Source organism: Drosophila melanogaster, chromosome 3L (genome assembly GCF_000001215.4).
Source record: "Drosophila melanogaster chromosome 3L".
Taxonomy (NCBI): domain Eukaryota; kingdom Metazoa; phylum Arthropoda; class Insecta; order Diptera; family Drosophilidae; genus Drosophila; species Drosophila melanogaster.
This window is the reverse complement of record NT_037436.4, coordinates 3,980,041-3,994,895: the sequence shown is the minus strand read 5'-3', so window position 1 is coordinate 3,994,895 and position 14,855 is coordinate 3,980,041. Positions and strand designations below refer to the sequence as shown.

General features: G+C 42.5%; 1 protein-coding gene across 2 annotated transcripts; it reads right to left on the bottom strand.

Moving 5' to 3' along the window:
* Positions 1-892: 892 nt before the first annotated feature.
* Positions 893-11,000, bottom strand: scrt (scratch). 2 transcript variants are annotated; one of them, NM_001274461.1, is made up of 2 exons: positions 9,406-11,000; positions 893-8,372 (listed from the first exon to the last, which is right to left on the bottom strand). In NM_001274461.1, the coding sequence occupies exons 1-2, from the start codon at positions 9,830-9,832 to the stop codon at positions 6,838-6,840; spliced, it is 1,962 nt and encodes a 653-aa protein (NP_001261390.1). In that variant the 5' UTR covers positions 9,833-11,000; the 3' UTR covers positions 893-6,837. The 2 variants fall into 2 exon arrangements, with proteins under 2 accessions (NP_001261390.1, NP_523911.2); NM_079187.5 differs by having other exon boundaries at positions 6,327-8,372.
* Between the last annotated feature and the right edge of the window lie 3,855 nt (positions 11,001-14,855).

The window sequence follows — 14,855 nt, the reverse complement described above, 5'->3', positions numbered from 1 at the left end:
CAATTTTTTCCTTTTGGCTTTTAATAAGCATAAAAACTTATGATATGTGAAAATATGCGCAACAAACAACAACATTTTCGTGGAGGGCAAGGGGGTCAGAATTGGGAGCTTATATGGTCCAGGGGGCTGTTTATGCTTCAAAATTGTTTACTTTCTTGTTTTTGGCTCACAGTTACGCGCAGTTATGGCAGCCACAGTTGGGCCAGGAATTTATTTAGCTGACAACACAGCAATACAGCCGGAAGGGGTTTTGGCTTAGGATCTCGGGTGTAGCCAACGCCAAACGTGTCACATTTCCCCCGGGGAATCGCTGGCATGTACTTAAAGTTGAATTTAACTTTGATTTGAGTAGGTTCTTCAAGGATGTAGGGCACACATCACGGGGTCTTGAATCTCAGTGTTAAAGTGATGTACATTTTAATGCAATCGATGGCTCAGAGAAGAACGTGAATATTGATGAAAGCAAATAATTGGGAAAATTACTCATACGCCCTGTGGTTCGCGAATTTCTAGAATGACGGGAAATGTTGATAATTGATTGTCGGTAGATTTTAATGAAATTAGCACCTTCTGTTGAAAACCACTTCCATTTGTGAAACCTTTGTCTAATACTCAATACAAAATCAGCGACCAATAATTTGCAACATTCCACTTCCGGTAAAAACATGGCAGTTGAAAAGAAAAGTGTAACTGCAATTACTTTGCCGTCGAAAATACTTAGTTTCCGTTCCGATGATTCGCACAAGTGAGGCTGCATTGAATTGAATTCCCAGAGTCTGCCGCTGACAGAGGTCCTTTCTCCGCAGGATCCCCGGAGATTTTCGCCCAAATTGAACAAAAAAAAATTCCCACAAATTGAAATCAAACGCGTTTGGCTGTAGCTTTTTTTTTTGTCAGATTTTTATTTTTTTTATTCACTATGTTTGTTTTCTCATTTACTACGCAAGTTGTTTTGCATCGTCGCACTTTTCTCCATCTCGTTTTTCTCCATTTCGGTTTTCTTTTTCATGTATAAATTTGTCATGTGTTATGAAAATATAATATACTTATGTACGTTTATGTTAAATGTTTTACAGAATGCTTGGCTCCTTTTTTTCCCGTTAGTAACTATGCATTGATTAGCCATTGTGGTGTACGTGTGTGTGTGTATGTGGCTGTGTGCTTCTGGTTGGATTATACAAAATCAATTAATTAAGTACAAAATATATAGTATACTCGTTTAATGCGTATATAAGTTTTATATATTTATTGATGCACTCTAGTCGAAACCACGCAATCAAACTGAAGACATTCATAAATTCTTTATCGATTTCTCTTCATATTTTGTCGGTTCTGCCTTATTGGCTGCACAATTTTCAACAACTTAGCATAAAAACTACTGAAAAACATGAAACGATTTGAGTCATAATTGAAATTGACCATTTGGTTAAATTGACTTTCGAGGGCGGATCCTGGAATCTATGACTCCAATCAGGCTTGGCAGGACATTCCTGTCAGACTTCCTTCCATTATCCTTGATTGACAGCATGAGCCAGGACCTTAATGTTTGCTTATGTGTGTTTCACTGCCACTTATGTACATGAATGTCATATACATAATGCACGTAATTAATAATATAGACTGTTTTGCATATATCGCATAATAAACGCATTCATGTCCTTGTGTGTGTATATATTTATAGTTGCATATATCGCTTCGTATATATATTTTCGATTAGCTTGTCTCGATGCAATTAAATACATAATTAATGCGTGTGTGTGTATGTGTGTAGGTGTCGTGTGTGTAGATGTTTGTTGTATTTCTAGGTACAGAATTCTTTACTTTTATTTTTGCTGGCTCACTAAGGTGCTGTGTTGTTCTCTAATCGTAAGCTTAAATTTATGTTCGCTTCATTAATAATATTTTTGCAACTCTACTTTTCTACAATGCTACAGTTTTGTCTGTGTGTTCGTTTTGTGTTTGTATGTGTGAGTGCTCTAAACACAATTTAAAATGACGTTTTTTATCTCTACGCAGTAACTGTTTTCGTTTTTCGTTCGTTTTTCAACTATCGTGTGTGGGGGGGCGTGTGTAATGTATAATCGACCAAAATAGGTTTGTATATCTATCGCAACAATATGCACCTATGCAAAAACATAAGATGAGTTCTCATTAGTTTCCTTGGTTTTCTGGTTTTTTCGTTGTATAAAGTACATCAATTGGTCTCGTCAAGCAGCACAAAAGTTGCGATAACAATATGCAAAAAACAACTCTACCTGTTAATATATCTGTATATCGGTAACTAATAATCGTTATAATCGTTTAATCAATTCATCGTTTGCCAGCTAATCCAAAAATCCCTACGGCTCGTTAGTTATAAGTTATTGCTTATTTTTTTGTTTGCGCCTCTGCAGAGTTCTCTTCGCTTTTTACCTTTTTCGTTTTTCCGTGTAAACTAAATTGTTTATATTCTTTATTCTGCTATATATATATATATATAGTGTATAGTGCCATAAATGTTTGGGGTTTCGCCTTACTTATCGCAATAATATAACGAATTCCAAATATTTACTCATAGATACATGCGATTTAATACTTTTTAGTTACCTTAATGCTCTATTGCTTTCCATTTGCTTTTTTGTTGCTTTCGTTAATTGCTTTTACCTCGATTCTCTATGATTATACCATATACAATACAATAGCTGTAAATAAGTATAGCTTTCTTCCGTTATAATTATAATATATATTCAAAGTGTTAAGTCTTTCATTTTTTGTTCTCGCTTGCTTATTCTTTGTCAGCTATATATAATTCTCATGACTTTATTAGTTATGTTCAATTCTTGAATTATTAGTGTTAACGTGCCAAGTCTTTTATATTCTTTTCTTTTTTTGCTCAATTATTTATACACGTGTGGGGGTGGTGAGTTGTGAGTGTTTGTGCTTTTATGATTCTGATTTGGTAAATAAATAAATCACGCTCAATGCAAACTATGCAAATGAAATTTTCTCGAATTAAATGCGTGCAAGGACACCCCCTTTTGCGTTTTTTCCCCGTTTTGCAATTTTCGCGATGGTGGTGCGCCAGTACATCCCCCTTTTTTTTTATTCGCCTGCTTTTTTATTACATTTCCCTTTGTTGGCGTTCGCCTAACGAGCGCTCGTTAAACTGCATTGACACAAAAAGGACAACACAACATAACACAACGCAGCGCAGGACAACATTGTGTTGCCATGGGTGTTCAGTTGTTCGGTTGTTCCGTTGCACGGTTGTTCTGTTTTGGGGGGTGGTGTCAGCAACAGATAATGGAAACAATGGATCATGAACCTAATGCTACAAATACTGAATTCAACAATTGCATTTCGCGTTGCGCTGGTTCCGTTTATGCGTCTGTGTCTGTACAGGATAAGTGTATGCACCTGTGTGCAGGTGTGTGTGTGTGTGTGGGTCCTACGCTACTAATGTATCAACTTTAACAATTTCCTTGGGTTTATAACAATACATCATGATGATTTGGGTTCTGTTTTGTGTATGTGCGTGATTGGAGCAACTTAAATGGTTTAATTTTGGACTAAAGCTTTCCAAATACAATATATAATTGCCGTGGGTATAATTAGGAAGTAGTTTTATATATTCCAAGAGACTTTCGTTTTACATTTTTTTTTTTTTCAAGTATTCATCCCTTAATATAGTATCCTTGCTCCTCTTTCTTCATATATCTTTACCACTACGTTTTATTGCTTTTCGATACACGTTATTTCTATTAAAAAGTTCCTGGAGCTCAATTTGATTTCTCGTTTGCTCTCTTCCTTTGAGCAAAATTAATGAATAGTTCTGAAAGTTGTTAGTGTGTTTTTGGACTATCACAATATTCGAATTGCTTTGGGTTCGTCGTTTCATATTCATCAAACGTTAATCAGCAACAGAAGCCAGTTAAAATGATAAAAAGTCCGAATTGGTTTATAAATAAAAAAACATTGTTTCGCTCGTAAAATGTGTGGTTATTTAATATGCATTGTATATTTGTAACTTTATAATTGCTTCTCTCGTTTATCGTTTTGTTTTTTTAATTTTTGTTTTTACAAGTGTGCTTTGATTGCTAATTGTAAGTAGTTCCAACCTTACAGTATTCTTTAAGACTAATAAATCGATTAACTTGTTAGTTAAGTTAAGTTATTGCTTTACTTTCCTTCGCCTTCTATACAATTGTTATACAAAATTTTTAAAATTTAATATTATTGCCGGGCTTCAATTTAATTCAATTCAATTCAACATTCTTATAATGCAAATTTCATAAATATTCATTACATATCTCGCGTCGATAAATTATAAACGATACGTAAATAATAGTTGACTATATGCTAGATAACGCTATATATTATATATAATTAATTGTAGTTGTAATTGAAATAATTGTAATTTGTCTTGCGGTTTGCAGGGGTTCTTATGTTTGCTTTTATTTTTGAGTATTTGCTTTGGTACTTTAGCCGATTTATTCGATGCCGATTGCGATCTCGTCTCGATTATTCGATTAATATTATTCCTTAAAAGTGTTGCCATCTCTCTCGTCCGACGCTCCCTCCTCCGAACAACAGTATAAAAATAATTTCGTGATTATACTTACTAGTTTAACTTACGAGTACATGTCTGAAGACTAACCCTAGCTGTGTATAATATATGCTTTGTAAATATTACGCAACTACATACGTATTCTAGATGTATATATCTTCTATATATTCCCAGATACCCGCTTAGAAATACCAACAACTTTGGTTTGGGTCATCTAAACTTGGCTACGACTAGCGCTACAAAATGTTCGTTGCACTTCTTTTCCCCACTTCCTCTTTGAGATCGGTTGCTGAAGCTGATTTCAGTTGATGATTACAATGCTGATGTATGATGTACATGCTATATCCTAATATATACAGGCTGTGCAGCGATTGAGTGTTTGTGTGAGCGTGTGTGTGAGTAAGATGAATGCGTAAACGATTCAATGAATGAATGAATAAATGAATATGAGTTACAGTTACATAATATAGGGCTAAGTAATATATCGTACTAGGTCGATTAAGTGTCGAAAAAGTGCAAAAGTATTATTCACGCATGGACGAAGTGTACTGTTAAATGCTTGAGACTAGATCACACTCGATATATTCTGTTCTGTTCTGTTCTGCGATTGAGGGGTTCTCTCTATGCGATCGAATACTGGGGCTTTTACTCCTGATTCCCCGGATTTCTTTTTGGTCTTATTCGCTGGTTTTACTCCTAATTGGGCCTCGAACGGAATGCAATGCTTGTTGATTCTAAAAACTGGGTAATGTGGTATAGCTTTGGTATGAAATAAGTGATTTTGCTGTTAAACAGCGACTAGATGTTCACTTCTAAGGACTAACATAAATAATGGTAGGCTACTTCACTGGTGAGTAGTGTTAATTGACTGCGGATTAAACGGCGCCCAACGAAAGAAAAGGGGTTTCGAACCGCCCTCTGTGACTTTTGCAATGCTCTTCTCTAGCCTTTAATGATTTCGGAGTGAACTTATTTTGGGGGGACTGACCTATATATAAACGTGATCGTGATGATGCTTTCTACAAGGGTTAATATGAGGCTTACACAACCAGTTCTCGGGGAGTTTGAGTTGGTCCTTGTTGTTTTCGGTTATGTTAACATTCGCTATGGAACCGCTCCCACTTGAACCGGTCCGCAAAACCCGACTAAATATTGCTTTGCGTTTCGTTTTTGTTTGCTTGCTTTTGATTAATTTGTATCGTTGTCATTATATCGAATCTAAAAATTGTTGAGTGCTTAAATGTCGCTTTCGTGTGACTTAGTTTAAAATTGCTTAGTGGCTAGCACTCGTAATTACTGCTTATAGATAGGCTGCCCTTAAGTCCTAATTCGTTGTTTGAGAAACATTGCATTTGCTTTTGTATTCGTTGCATTAATTTTAATCACTTCGTCGTCGTCGTCAACGTTGTCGATTAAAGAGATAGAGATAGGAGAGTAGAGAGATATTGTTCGAGTAAGAGTTAGGGTTAGCTAGAGGAGTGTTCATCGAGAGTTAGTTGGAGAGAGTGGGTAGATTAAAACGTTCGTTTGGTTTCGCTACGGGTTATAAGTACACTCTATATATGCATTTAAATATAGTACTCTTATGTGTGTGTTTTTGTTTTCGATTCGTATTCGTATTCGATTTGGTAAGTAGTTAGATAGATAAGATAGCTGCTAGAATTGCTTAGATTTCTTCAGGTTCTCGGAATGCATGTGGCGTAGCACCTCATACACAAGGCTCTCTGTGTGTTTGGGGTGTATTGTGTTCTTTTTTGTTTTTGTTTTCTTTTTTTTTTTTGTTTTGTGGAATGCTTTGGTTTTTAGGAATGTTCAACTCACTTATGCTTAAAAGAAGAACCATTTTGAGTTGGTTATTATGGGGTTGTTTTCAAAATCTGACCATGAATTTGGATATTTCCATTGCATACGTTTAGAGGCACCTTTTAAAAAAATGAGTTCGCAAACCAAATAACAGATTTTGAAAACACACCCATTGAGTATTTTGTTGCTTGGCTGCCTAATGCGAATTTCTACAGTCTCTGTGTTACTCTACTACACTTTGCTCTTGGACGTATTGTGATGTATGTATCTTCTATAAAAACGGCTATCGGTTAACCTAGTTGTAAATGGTAACGGTAACTTTAACTTTAACGGTAAATTAACTAACCAGCTATGCAGTTACAGCACATCCTTCCGCTTCTGTTTATCGGTTGTGCAACAGAGATGTCTAAGTCTGGTCACCCGAGCCGGATTGCGACTTGGCTTCAAGTCCTTAGAGATTTCTGTAGCGCGCCCAATGTATTCTATGCTTACATGGCATAAGTGGCTCCTCCACTGCCCTCGAGTTTGACGCGCTCAAGGAACTCGTGTGGCGGCGACGAGGCCATACTGGCCCCACTCTCGCTATTGCTGTCGTGCATCGACAGCGACATGGACATCATCAGCTCCTCCTCGTCCTTCAGGCAAGCCGATTCCAAATGCTTGTTGAGGTATGACTTCAGGGCGAAGGTCTTGTGGCACCGCTTGCACTCGAAGTTCTTGTCCACCGAATGGGTCTGCATGTGTGCTCGTAGATTGGAACGATCGGCGAAGGCCTTGCCGCAGTGCGCACATCCATAGGGCTTCTCGCCCGTGTGCGATCTCAGGTGACCCTGGAGCAGCCAGGGCCTCGAGAACAGCTTGCCACAGACGCCGCAACTGTGGGATAGCTTGTGCGTGAGCAAGTGCATCGCCAGGGCGGGCATGGAAACGTAGGCCTTGCCACAGGTGTGGCACTTCTTGGCGGACTGCGAGTCCAGCGAGCGATGGGTTTGTTTGTGGCGCGACAGGTTCGAGGAGGTGGCATACTGCTTGCCACACTCGGAGCACGTGTACTTGGTCTTCTGCTGGTCAGGAGTGGGCACTCCGCTGGCGGCAGCTGCAGGATCCGCCACATGTTTGCGCTTCGAACGGCCATCGCTGACGAAGAAGGCCTCGTAGGTGTAGGCCACCGTTTTGGCCGACGCTCCGGAGGCGCCACTGTGCTCGCCATCCTGAAGACATCCATCCCCATCCGGGTTCGTGTTGGTGGTGTTGCTGTTCTCGTTCTGCACCTGGCTGCTGCTGCTGCTCGAGTTGCTGCTGGGACTGCTGGGCATGTGATTGCTGCTGGCACTCGAGGCATTGCTGGCGGGGCGTTGCTCATTTACCACACTGGCCGCTGCAGCCAGTTCGGCAATCGATGACGTGCTGCGCAGATGCGCATGCGCCTCGAGAGTTGGCAAGTGGGTGTGGTGTGCCTGCTGCTGCTGTTGCTGCTGCAGTGGCAAGTAGTGATGTTGCTGCGGGGCAAGGTGTTGCTGCTGGGAGTGGTGATGCTGATGCTGCTGCTGCTGCTGCTGTTGCTGCTGCTGCAACTGGTGAGGTTGCGTGGGCGGGTGGAAGGCTGTGCTCGCACTCAGATCCAGGATAGCATGTGCCGCATGCAGGTCCTCCTCCGCCGGTACCCTTCTTCGATAGCCGTGCGCCGGCTTGTCGTCCAAGGAATACGGCCTGTAGATGTCCTTCTTCTTCGGCGGCAGCGACAGTGTGGCTCCCGTACTGCTGAAGCACTTCCTTTCACTGGAGGTCTGTCCACTCGAGAGCGGACTGTACCGATCGCCGGCGCCGCTGGGCGAACAAGAGGGTGATGACGTGGTGGACGAGGGCGGCGTTTGGTAGGCGGCCAGGTGCTGATCTCCACTTCCGTTTCCGGATGTCCTGGCTGCCACCAGAGCTGTAGCCGCGGCACGGATCACGGTTATCTCGCTCTCCATGCGGGGCAGGTACGCGGTGTAGTGCAGCGGCGAAAGTTCGCGGGTGTAGCCTGTAAAAAGCAGAAAAAATTAAATCATGGGTTAAGTTTTATTCAGCAGCATTTATCATGGTTCCTGAAGTATGCTACACTTTTTTCTTTTGAAATAAGAGTTTCAGTCATTGTAATGTTTTTGTGCCGGAAAATATACTTAATGTAGTCGGATGTAGAGTATATGATTCGCTTAAACTTCCTAGACATGCACTTATAATTTCTTTGTGATTATAATTTTTCCGTTTCCTTTTCTTTATAAGCTGCCAAAACATTTACCCTCTGCCATTCTTAAGATATTTTCTTTAACAAACTTTAAACAATAGCTTTCATTTAAATATGAAGGACTGACACATGCGTATAATTTCTTTTAACCAAGGGCAAACTTTAAAAGGTCAACATAAATATCAAAGACCACGCCTGGAGTTGTGCTAAGATAACTATTTTGTATGTGCTGGAAAATATTATGTTTGCTCAAAGGATTTTCTCCGCAAAATAAGAACTTTGGCGAAGTAGAAAAGTACACAGAAGAGCAACAGCTCACAGCTAAAAAATGGGTTAGTGCAATTACTTTAAATCTGTTTCGTAGTAAGTTATTTTTAGCTTTTAAAGCCTAAACCTATAGAAAGGATGTCTATTGTGAGTGGTTTTTAGGTCTGCCTTGCTTCTAATTTCCACTGAATAATTAATTTCGCAATTGTACGTGGAAAACAGTGACAGGCACACATTCAACAAAAAGGACGAAGGCAAACGGTTTAATTTTGGCCTGTACCATTGTTTTCACGCCAAAGGGAATGGAAACCGAGCTGGAAGTTGGCAGTAGGAAGTCGGCGAGGGTCTGTGCGTTCTGCGTTTTGTGGCCCGCTGGCCGGAATTGCAAACAATATTGAGTGACAACAAAGGCAATTAAATTGATTCGGAATTGTTTCGCAATCGCACAATGGCCACATCAATGACAGCGATTACGTGCGCCCCATCTCGATTTCCACCACCCCCGCCTCACTGGCTGGAGCAGTGTTTTCCGATTTCCCGACTTTCCCGAGGGCTAACTTACCGTTGTAAACATTGCCGGCCACTCGCGTCGCCGCCTCCGGCGAATGGGGAGGCGGACTTGGAGCCGTGGTGCCCGCCGTGGGTGAACTGGGTCCCCAGCACTTGGACGTCGTCGTCGTCGCCGATGCCTCCATGTTGCTGCTGTTGCTGCTGTGCGATGTTGCTGCTTCGGATGATGTTGCTGCTGCTGCGGCAGCATCTGCTGTTGTGCGTTGCTTCTCCAATTTGATCAGGAATTTGTCGCCCACCACATCGATCTCCTCGTCGTCGTCCAGGGTGGAGCGTCTGGACTTGAGATGCAGCTCCTCCAGTTCGCGAGGCGAGTTGGGGGCACTCTGCTCCTGCTGCTGTTGCTGGTTGCTAGTATCCTCCGTCCGATCCAGCCAGGGATAGGCCTTCCACTTCTTGGCTATCAGGCAGCGCGGCATTTTCTGTGTTTTTTTTTTTCTTTGTAGATTAGAGGTTTTGGAGTTGGAGTTGGAGTTTTGGCTAGGAGCTTGATCAGGATCCAGTTAGTAGATCTTAGAGGGCTAAGTGCTGAAGCTAGTGTCGAGTTTCGAGCGAGCAAAGACCGTCTCAGGGGGTATTATTTGTGGCAAAAGCGGAAAGGAAACGTTGCTGTTGTTATCTCGCATGGGAAAATATATATATTAATATATATATATATATATATATATATTGTATATAGAGTTTGGCTCGCCGAAAGATCTCTTAAAGTTTTAGTCGTACAGCTTGTTGAATTTCAGGCCTGGCATTTCTGCCGTGTCTCGTGTGTCTGTCTGTGTGTGTGGAGTGGAGTGGTGTGGTCTGGTGCGTTTCGGTTAAATATTCTTAGTAATTTGCATTTTATTGTAAATTGGTTTGGTTTTTAGTTAGGATTCCTCGGGTTTCACAGCCACTTCACACATTTCGGCGCTTGATTCGTTGTCAGACCCGTATCCGTCATTTGGGCTGGAGTTTCGAGTCGCTCTCTCTGCTCTGTTCTGCTCTGCTTTACTTTGCTTTGCTTTGCTTTTCTTGTATTTTTTTTTTTCTTTTTGGGCCGGAGTTTTTGCGTTTTTGGCCAGGGCCACCGATTTTTGGTCAGTTCCCCCCGTTCAATCCCCTCGCTCCACGAAACACACACGGACACGTTCGCGTTCAGTTGGCTGGCTGCGTGTGGCTTATCGATTTTTACATTTACATTTGCGTTTACGTTCACGTTTGTTTTCAACACGGAATTGAACTCAAAACATAACGGGGGGACGATTTTTGAACGAATCTTTGGGGTATCCTTTCAACTCTTTTTGGGCTGGCAATTTTCTCCTCGGGTTTTTGGAAAACAAAACTTTGTCAATGGCCGTCGAGACGAAAATAAATGTTTTGGTTTGCAGTTTCAGTTTAAAAACGGAAAGTTGACAGATTGGTAGTGGTAGAGTTGTAGTTTGTTGTTTTTGAGAAAGTTAAGGTTGACGCGAGTTGAGAATAGTTGAGTTGTTATTATTGTTGTTGTTGTTGGTAGTGAAAAAATTGATTTAGGAGAAAATATAATATTATATAAGATAGAGAAGAAATGCGAACGAACCGAACGTAAGCAACTCTTGAATGCTTATGAGAGTCTTGCGGCCCGAGAGCCCGCTTATAAGGGTGGTCCACCCCCAGCATAACGACAGCCAGCCGAACCGCGTCGCCTTGCAGCCGAAACGAGCCGAAGGGAAGAGCGAGAGCACTGGAGCGCCAGAGAGCGGAACGCTGAGAGCGGCACAGCCCCTAAGTTCCAACCCCCAGAAAGGAAGCGCATAGCTGTTGCTATTGCTGTTGCTCGTCCTGTGGGCTGGTACACACGATGGAATATGCTCAAGAAACCTAAATCACTGAAATAACATAAGGTAATAGCGGCCAAAAGAATAAAACATAACTTAGTGCTGGCCTTCATGCCTAAAATACCAGTGAAACCCTTAAAAACAAAGAGTTTTCTAACATATCTTCTAAGAAATCGCATCGTGTGCCAGCGCCCTAGAGCAAAGGCAACAATCAGGAAGTGTTTCATTGCCAAAACATTCCCCGCTGTTGCTTTCTCCCGATTTCAAAATTGTTGCGCCTCTCTCTTTCCATTTCCCCACCTTCTCCCACTCGGTCTCTTTCTTTCGACGTGGAGGCACCGGACCCCCAGCCATACCTGAGAATTGGCTCATGGCTCTTTGGCCCTTTTGGAACTTTTTCGGCTTGGGGCTCGCGGCTCTTGCCTCTTGGCTCTTGGCCGCCTGAGGCTCCCATTCACGATACACGGGGTGGATTTTGCGCCCAGAATGTGGCAGTTGTGCCGAGTTAATTGCTGTTGCATTGCATTTGTTGCTGGCTCTGATTTTGAACAAATTGCCAGCGACGGGATGGCCAAAGGGGGGTGTACGCTACTTTCCCGTAAACATATATACTATGCTGGTTGGGGTAACGGGTTGAGGGGATGCAACAGTCGCTGGTCCTTGGCCCTAACTCAGTTAGTACAAGATAAACAGCACAAACTAACTTCTGTCGCCCTCGTCTCTCTGCACTGACGGCTCTCCACTGGCCATGAATAAGTGGTTTACTTTTCAGATCACAGAGGTCGGATATGAGTGCGGCAACTCAAATCGTTGGATGATTAATTGCAGCTCCTGCCGAGTTGGGTTTGATTGACAGCTGGATGTGTCATATGCCACACTCCCAGTATGAAATGAACACGATTTTGGGATGGATTTCCAGGGTTTTTTGATGCCCGCAAAGGGGTCCAGCTATGTGAAGTCTATAGCAATATTTATATTTGTAAAAACATTTGTTTGGCTATTAATTGAACCTATTAGAACTAGAATCATTATCTAGAGATAACTCGTAACATACTACTTTAAAATGTAGTACTAACCTTACTTCGATTAAAGTAAAAACCTTAGAGAATCCTTGAAATGCTTTCAAACAATGCGTTCAAGATGACCCACCATAAAATCCCTAGAACATCTTGAGAAGCGACTTACTTACATATACAATCTGTTCGCATTCCCAGTCAGTGCAACACACACAAAACTAATTAATTAAAGTGGAGCTTCGGTTAGCTGAACGGGGAGCTCGGGCTTTGCATAATCAGACACTTAAATTACAAAGTTCTTAACCTTTTAATTAGCCAGCGACAACAGACAATTTGTCTGCCTCAGACGAGCTTAGCGTCGCTTCTGCAGCGGCTGCAGTCCTTAAAAATTATATATACTTTTCATTGGAATTTTCATTCGGTTTACTATGGTATCCCCCGGGGTCCTTCGTTGAACCCACTTCCTGTGCCCCACTCGAAACAGATGCAACCTTTTTTCTATGGTTTCCCTGTTTAAACTATTTCGAATTTTTTGAGGAAAACCAAGAAGTGCCCACCGCTCCAAATATCTGTCCATCCATCTCGCGGAGTGACAGGCCATAAGGACCTCTTCGGGCATTCCTTGAAAATGAACGGCGGTATGTAAATATTAATGCCAAAGTAACGTATAGACCATCTGTGGAATTCGACTGCACTAATTATAAAAAAAAATTGGGCTCGCCCTACGCCCGGCACCTAAGTAGAAGCCCTAAGTATGCCCCTTTCCACCCCACCCAGGTTGCACTGAGAGAAAATGTTGCGAGTCCTAGCTATGGTATTAAATAAACTATGACTATACTATAAATGTTTTATCCGATAATTATTATACTTCACATATTCGACATCTTGAGTTAAATGTTATGGCTATCAAAGCATCTTAAAATATGCATCTTAGAGCTTATTTTTCCCAGTGCCCATCCTTTCTTAGGGTGTTGACGAAACCACTCGTCTGGCACACGGCTCCTAGCGCATGGTAATCTGCTTTTCCAGCCAACAGACTTGAAGGCGATTCCGGCCAAGATGCGCTTTATGCGGCCCACGAACGACGAAATTGTTGCGCTTCGTTAGTCGCACCCTCCGCCTCCTTGAGGAATGTGTGTACAAGGACCCACTAGGCAGGACCTGAATCCCTCGATCGCCGCTGGCCACGCGCACACTCCACACCCTCTCCACGAACATGAATATATTTCCAACTCGATCCGATCCGGAAGGTAGACTGCAGATGGTGAGGCACTGAGGCGATTCAAGCTCTACAGCTCCGTGGCCATATGGCTTTGGCTAGCGAATCGGAACTTGGGCCACGCGTCACGACAGGAAAATGTAGAATAGAATTCAGTTGCGGAGGAAAAGCGGCCACCGAAATTATGCAGCCGGCAGAGGACGACGACGGGCGGAATGGGGCGCGCTCACCTGGAACAAGGACAATATGGTTAATGCAGCGACAGCCTTCCTGTTTCGTGTTTTACGAGCTGTGCGGTGTGTGTGCTAAGTTTGCAGCTATTAGTTTTTGTTTATGCCCTGTTCCATACCCTGCGAGGGAGTATTTCAAATGGGCTTACAAGCCAGCCAGGGGTGCTACCTCTGACACATTTTCGAAAGACAAATATGAAGGGTTTAAGGGGCAAGTACTTGGGGTTTTTGGCTTACTATCTCGATAACTGTTTGTTATTATGGCTGAATGATATTTTCTAATTGTATGTTTATCTAAACTTTCAATAGGTTTCCATATATCTCTTTTACTGAATCTATCAATAAAATTGTCATATATTCTATACTGATTTTATTTGATATATGTATATCCTTATAGGTATTTTTTCGATCAACAATCCTAGAAGGGTATTTACTCGGTCAACCCTTTAAATTTCGTTGAAATTTGTTAGTTTATTTAGTTTTGAGTGGGGGGGTGGATGTCCGTGTCCGAGAGTACGAAAGGTGCACCGCAGCCCAGTTACGGGGATTCAGTTGAGCGCGTTTGCGAGCGTGCAAAAAGGAGCAGGAGCAGTAGCAGTAGCAAGGACCAGTCGCCAGGAGCAGGAGCCGGAGCAGGAAATGCTCTACAAGTGCTGCAGCTGGCCCAGCTGTTTTGGGCGCTTTTCCCCCTTTTCAATCGCTTTCCGCCGGTGGGTGGAGATTATGCCCGACTCTTGGCCGAATCTAAAATGCACACCCCACTGGCTGCAGCCGTAGTCGCTGGCCATTCGGCTTGTCAGCTTGCCAAGGGCTATTTGGTGGCGTTGCCTAGCGAGTTGCCCCGAAACTTTGGCTATAACCCCCAACACCCTCCAATCCTATATGGCCATATCTCTATCTCTGTCTCTCTCATACTCTCTTGTGAGAAGTGTGACGCTCGCGTGGCACGGAAGTGACGTCGACGGCAGCTGTAGCTGTAGAACTATAACCAGAAACTGTTGATCCTTTCCTCCTTCCTCTAGCTTCCCCTTCCACTCTTCCATTTCAACTGGGCACCCAGAGCAGACCGAAGGCCAGAGGGAAAAGCAAGCCAGAGGCAGCGGTACGGAGGTAAAAATTCACAAAGGTACAGAGCCCAAGGGAGCCAGGTGTCTGGCATGCTCATTCCGTTTTTCATTCAATGA

Excerpts from the sequence above, each read along its gene's own strand:
- scrt (NM_001274461.1), bottom strand. The coding sequence starts at position 9,832 with ATGCCGCGCTGCCTGATAGCCAAGAAGTGGAAGGCCTATCCCTGGCTG. Across the intron at positions 8,373-9,405 it reads GGCCGGCAATGTTTACAACG|GCTACACCCGCGAACTTTCG; the intron begins GTAAGTTAGCCC and ends TGCTTTTTACAG.